The sequence below is a fragment of the Apaloderma vittatum genome, unplaced genomic scaffold, assembly GCF_000703405.1.
Source record: "Apaloderma vittatum isolate BGI_N311 unplaced genomic scaffold, ASM70340v1 scaffold34138, whole genome shotgun sequence".
NCBI classification, from domain to species: Eukaryota; Metazoa; Chordata; class Aves; order Trogoniformes; family Trogonidae; genus Apaloderma; species Apaloderma vittatum.
The window spans coordinates 5,848-12,290 of NW_009729648.1; the positions used below are offsets into that span (position 1 = coordinate 5,848).

At 45.8% G+C, this 6,443-nt stretch overlaps 1 protein-coding gene across 1 annotated transcript; it reads left to right on the plus strand.

Moving 5' to 3' along the window:
• The first annotated feature begins 489 nt into the window (after window positions 1-489).
• Window positions 490-2,014, plus strand: RAB43 (RAB43, member RAS oncogene family). The gene is made up of 3 exons (XM_009874524.1): window positions 490-522; window positions 677-860; window positions 1,748-2,014. Exons 1-3 carry the CDS (start codon window positions 490-492, stop codon window positions 1,999-2,001), a joined length of 471 nt encoding a protein of 156 aa, XP_009872826.1. The 3' UTR covers window positions 2,002-2,014.
• Window positions 2,015-6,443: the final 4,429 nt, after the last annotated feature.

Sequence of the window (6,443 nt, forward strand, 5' to 3'; positions counted from 1 at the left end):
CTTATGTACTGTGTCAATGAAGAGGAGATGCAGGACGTAAGGAATGGCACAAAAAGGCAAGTGGTGGCCTCTCCTTTGTCATTCCGGGATGGAAAAGTGGCAGTGCCACAGAAGGACAGGAAATCTAAAATTTATAAAAGGGAGTTCTTTGGTTTCATTGCAACTCTACGTTGAAGCCAAGAGCCTTGAAAGATTCGGAAAGGATTAGAGGTTTATATGGAGGATGAGAACATCCACAGTAACTTTAGATTAAAAGCTCCTGGAATGTAAGCCATCATGTTCCAGGACATTAGACACCCTAGAAACCAAGAGAATTTAAAAAGAAATTTCCCCCGTGAGCAGGATTTGTCCATCTGGAGTTATTTGGCTTCTTCCTTTGGAACTTCTAGCACTGGGAACTCAAACCCTGATACTAAATGCAGAGTTTTTGTGCTGCTGGATTTAAACAAAAGTGTGTCAGCGAAGAGCGACACATCTTCTTGCCCCGACATGGTGTCTTTTCGGCCACCTGGAAAAGGGCAGGTGACGAGACCTGCTAGATCTTTGACTGACTTCACTGAAACCCAGAACTGCTGGCATCTCCTTTATGTGTTCTTTTATATGTTTTATGCATTCTGTATGCGTTGTTTTCGTTGTATAATATAAAAAACCAGCACCAGGGCTTTGTTTTATTTAGTTGCAGATCTGGGACACGGCTGGCCAGGAGAGATTCCGAACGATCACGCAGAGTTACTACCGCAGCGCCAACGGGGCGATCCTGGCCTACGACATCAGCAAGAGAGGCTCTTTCCTGTCCATCCCTCGCTGGATCGAGGACGTGAGAAAATACGCTGGTTCCAACATCGTACAGTTACTCATCGGTGAGTTAAAAACATTCATACAGGTTACTGCACAGTGTAAATTGTTGCAGTAGATGGTTACAAGTTTGATTTTAAGATCATCGTTAACCATCATTAAGGTGGTTAGAAGTTTTATTTTTGCTCAAAGCCAAGATGTACGTGATAGATCCCATTGGTAATTTTCCCAGTGTTTGGGCTTTTTTTTAATTAGAAAGTGCTGATTTAGCAAAAGAGAAATGTCTCACTTTGCTTAACTTCTGTTAAGAAGTAGACAGGCTTGTACCAGAAGCCAGCTCTGAATCCCTTGCACCTCACCTAATGGAGAGCTGGGCACCCGAGATTTCCAGGTTCTGAGGCAGAGCTGCTGTGAAGCTGTTCTCGTGATAAAGATCATAAGTTTTTCAGGGCCCAGAGAAGCTCCATCACACTAAGCTGACACATTTTGATGAGCTGGAACATCAGCAAGTGGGAGATTTCAGGACTTTGGGGCAGACAGGGTTTGTCAGTTCCCTGCTAGAAGTTACGCTTCCCAGCCATGGCGCTCAGGGCCTGCAGCCCCGCTGTGACATCAGTACTCTTCTAGATTCCCTAGATACCCGCAGCCTGCTGTTGTTTTCACAAAATGTTTTCTTAGCGTTCGTTTCTAGTGCATTTTTTTTCTGTTAAGGTCTACAGCCACCATTCTTCACTTACTGAGTTCTGTTCTCTGAGTCCGACAGAAATACAGGTTGGAAGGGGCTTGGGAGATCATCCAGCCCAAGCTCCTGCTCACGGCGAGGCTGACATCAGGTTGGCCTTTTCACTCAGGAATGGAAAGTCCGCAGCTTCTCTGAGCAACCCGAAAGCCTCTGGCCAGATACCTTCTCTGACATCATCACAAATGACTCCGTCGTTTCTTTTTCTTCCAGGAAACAAGTCTGACCTAAGTGACCTTCGTGAGGTTCAGCTGGCAGAAGCTCAGAGCCTGGCTGAACGCTACGACAACATCATCTGTGCCATAGAGACCTCAGCGAAGGACTCCAGCAACGTGGAGGAGGCGTTTGTGAAGATGGCTGCAGAGCTCATGCTGAGGCACGGAGGCCCCGTGTTCAGCGAGAAGAACACTGACAGCATCAAGCTGGACAGCAAAGACGTTGCGGAAGGCTGGGGATGCGGTTGCTGATACGAGCCAGGCGATGCCCCTGCCTTCGCTGGAATTTAGATGGTGCTTCACCCTGACGCTGAGTAGCACGGTAGCCATATCCTCCTCCTCCTGTGAAACCAGCAATTTGTAGAAGTTAGACACAATCCTGTTTGCTTTGGTGTCCTCTTTTTATAAAAAGGGATTCTCAAGAGTCAAAAAAAGTCAAACCCTCTGAAAAACTTACTCGACGTTCGTCCCCACCGTTTTCTTTCCCGTAACCTTCCTACAAGTGACGAAAGGGGAGGAAACGACTTTTTAAACCGGTGATGTGGGCTGGGGAGACAGATTGGTGGGGAAGAGATGGACGCCCATCCGAAGCTCCGAAGCATTTAGCGTGGGGCTGACGGCAAAGGAGGTCACTTTTGGAACAGACGATCTTGACAGTGTCTCTTTAAACCCTCGGCACTCGCCAATGATCAGGAAGTGACGATGTCTTACATAGAGATATTTCAGGAGTCAGAACACCCAGCATTTTGATGACGGGACCAAACAGCAGCCACCTGTCTTTGGGCAGATGCAGTGCTGGTTAGTATTGGAACAGGCCCAGGTAGGGAAGCCTTCTCTCAGGTTTTCTGATAATTTCTCTTTTTTTTTTAAGTTGCCATTTTAACAGAAAGCAAACTCAGCCTGCACGATATCCTGTGACTTGCTGTCAAGCAGGACTGGACCAGTGTGGTCATTTTACACCCAGCCTTGAGGAGAAGGAGGATGCCTTTCATTTGTTAGTGTTTGCGCAGCGAGAACTCCCTTTTCCGAGGGGCTATCGCTGAGTTTTTGCCCTCAGGTCCCTTAATTTCATTCCACAGGTCAAGACCTGCACCACTGGAAGCAGGAACTGGAGGAACCTTGAACTGGCAGGTAGCCACGCTCTCCTGCTGCGTGCCCAAGGGGCATCAACAGGGTTAATTCTGGTCATACATTTGATACTACGGTGCCAGAGTGTTTGTTGCTTAAGTGGCATCAGTAGATCTGTGGTTTGGTTCGTTGTTTTGGTGGTTTGTTGGTTTTTTTTTAACCATCTCTTTGAATACAATCTGAACGTGCAATGGGAAGGAAGACCTTAGAATAGCTGAAACCTGCGCACGTTGCAGCTTCTTGGTTGTAAGAAACTGGCGTCTTTCGGAGTGATTCTCTCCTGACGTTGTACTCAGCTGCTTCCCTCTGCCTGTCATGAGTTACCGGCTGCTTTTCATCCCCTGAAAACACTCATCAGGAAAAATCTTTTGCCGTTGATCAAAAGCCTATGTCGTTAAGTAAAATAGATTTCATAAGTACCTATAGTTGTCTTTCAGGTTCAGCTCTGTATCACACATTGTAGCTGCAGTTGAAGTCCTGGTGGAGCAGTCCTCTCTGCATTTATGCTCTGGTTGAGCAGTCCTCTCTGCATTTATGCTCTTGAGCAGCTTTGAAAGAAGGATTTGCCGAGGGAGGGAGCAGGAGCAGGATTGGTTTTAGCTTTGCAGGTAAAGCAAAGGTGTTCAGAAGCGACAAGTGATTTTTTGCAATCTTGATACTTTGAAGGAGCTCCTTTTCAGAAAGCACCTACTTAAAGTCAAATCACTTGTCCCGTTTGAAGCTCTTGCTCAAAAAAGCACTGACATTGATTTGCTGCCAGGGCTGCTCCAGTTTTTAGCTATTCAACATATCGTCAGAATCAGGAAGATTTTAAGAAAGGGCTAACAGATCCTAGTTTTAATACTGTTCATCTTTCTACAGAAAATATTAAACCATTCTCTGGTCTTTCTGGTTTTTTTAAACCCTGAGGTAGATAACTGAGGAGTTACGGATGCTCTGTAGCCTGTTCGCTTTTAATCTAAGGGGTTAGTTTTCAAGTTCTATAGCTGTAAGTGAAAGGGCCTTATGTGTTTCAATTAGTCTAAGTTTTCACAATTCTGACGTTTTATACGGAAGGGCAGGTTGAGCTGCAATACTCCTGAGTGGTTTTTGGATGGTTTTCCAGGATGCTCCCAGCTCTCCTACGTCCAAAGATAACGGGCGATAAGTCTCGGGCGGTAGCTGGGCACTGCGGCTTGTCTGAACTCCACATTTGTCAGGGATTAACAACCCCTGTCTTCCGTGCTCGGGAGAAACCGTGAAGACAGCCCAAGCTGAAGCTCAGTCCCGACAACTGCCTTTCCTTCTGCTTTGACGGTCCTTAAGACAAAGAATTGACTTTCTGTTGTGATGTGTTCTAGTTTACATCTGTAGGTCCATCCTGCAGTTCCACACACTTGACCACGGACCCTCCGATAAGCTCAGTCTCCCGCTGTCTGCAGGATTAGTGCCAAATTATTTAAGCCGTGCTGATGGCCGTTCACGCACGCTAAGAACAGTATTGCCGCTACTCGGACTGAAATCAGCAGTTTACGTAGTAACTCAAAACTGGAGCAAGATGTAGAGTGAAGGTGTTCCTGCTTCCAGTGCAGTCAGCGAACGACTGTGTTTTTACAGCCGCTGGGGAGCTGAGGAGTTACTGACGCGTTTCCTCAGGGTTGAGGTTTGGTTAGGAAATGAGCAGAATTGGACCAAGTGCAATGTTTTTCCTTACGGTTTGCCCCCGGATCTCCCTTCAGGCAGGCTTGAAGGTTGGGACTCTGTCCCCAGGTTAGTCTGAAAAAACCCAAGTTGCAGCCTCGGTGACTTGTTCTGCTTTCAGAAGAAGGCACCAGCTCACAGTGGTTCTTCATGTCGCTGGAGAAAACTGCAGGCACGGCTTTGAGTCAGCTCCGTTGTCTGACTCATGGCTCTTCTGCCTTGAAACAAGCGTAACACGAGTTTGCATGCCCTACCTAACAAAACAAAAGGGAAAAAAAGAACTAGGCTGAAGACCTGAGTTATTTTTTCAGGTTGGTAGCAGATCTGAATGACAGTGCTTGGGCTGTTTGTAGGGAAAGGCCATTTCGGTTACCAAACCATTTCTTTGTCTGTTAGCAATAGCACAACACTCTCTAGGCTGATAACTTCCCGACCAGAAAAATCAATTAAATGGTAAACGTAGAGCTTTTCACTCCCTTTCTTTTAAATCTGTAATTCAGGCACGTAGCTATGGAATTCATGTATCAGCAAGACAGTCCTGTTCGTCCATTAGTACTGTTGAAACGAAAAGGGTACCCTGTCTGGAGAGAGCGAGTAGCAATAAACCCGAGATTTACGGGCAATCTTAGGTTCCAAAAGTGCTGATGTATGTCAGGTGAATAATTCAGGAGTGCCCGATGAGAGTTCGCAGCATAAACATTTGCCAAGAAACCCATTTACCAGCAGTTGAACATTAACTGGACGACGGGGCGGGGATTTCTTTTCAGCAGATCTCCGTGGCTGGCCGTGTGTTTGCGTTAGCGCTTACCGTTTATTTTTGGCAGTACCCAAAGCTGCAAAATATTACAAAAACGCAGAAGGGGGCGTTGATCCCTGCCCTGTAACACTTGGGAGTGGAACGCAGAGGCAAACGCTGAGATGGGATCGTCGGCAGAACGCGGTTCCCGGGAGCGTGGGCATTGTCAGCCTCTGTATCGGTTTGGGTTTCAGCTCGTTTTATCTCCACTTACTCATCCAGCCCAGCATCAGGAATGGAACTTGTGCAAATATTTATAATTATGTAACTGTAATACCAAATAAATGTCAGCCCAGAAGCTTGCTAATATTTGCTTTGCAAAGCAAAGTTTCTTTAAAAAAAAAATAAAATACTTAAGAACAGAGGAAGAGTCCTAATGATTTTGTCCCTCTCCCTGTACTGGAAAGCAGGTCACTTTTTTGAGGGGGGGAAATTACAAAATTAAATGAAACCCAGCCAACAGCACGTAGATTTTTAAGAATTCTTAGATTTCTAAGAGTGAGCTCTTGCTCTTTTTTCCTTTGCCTTTAAAGAAAATCGTATTTATTTGGGGAATAGAGCTGATCATCACGTGCAATACACACACGCTGCCGCAGCAGCACCTTACGGTACGTATGCACTCACGCAGCAGCACCTGTAAATAACATTAAAGCCTTTCTTTGCCCCAGTATCCCTTGTCCCACTACAGATTTATACCTCCGTTATTTGAGCTCATAATCCCACCCAGTTGACCCTTGAAGTGCCTTTTGCCATCACATGCCAGTCCCGAGGGAGCTGAGAGGTAACAGAATTATCAGTTTCACTTCATGGGATTGTTTCGCTCAAGTTACAATGAGTTTCTTTAAATCCAGATGTGTCTGTACGTTATCTCAATGCAAGAAATTGTTGACCCATCCTGCCTCCAAAACATTTCTATGTCAACAGATCACTTTTTGCATTATTTTGGGTCAACAGAGTGAGAACAAGACATACTTTGTGAAACTGAAAAATACAGTTACTCTCAACTTGCATGACTGGAATGTGGTCATGGGTGGCTCTGTCCTTTCTAGGAGAGACAGACCAACAGGGTGAGGTGGTGGAGTTGCTCTTT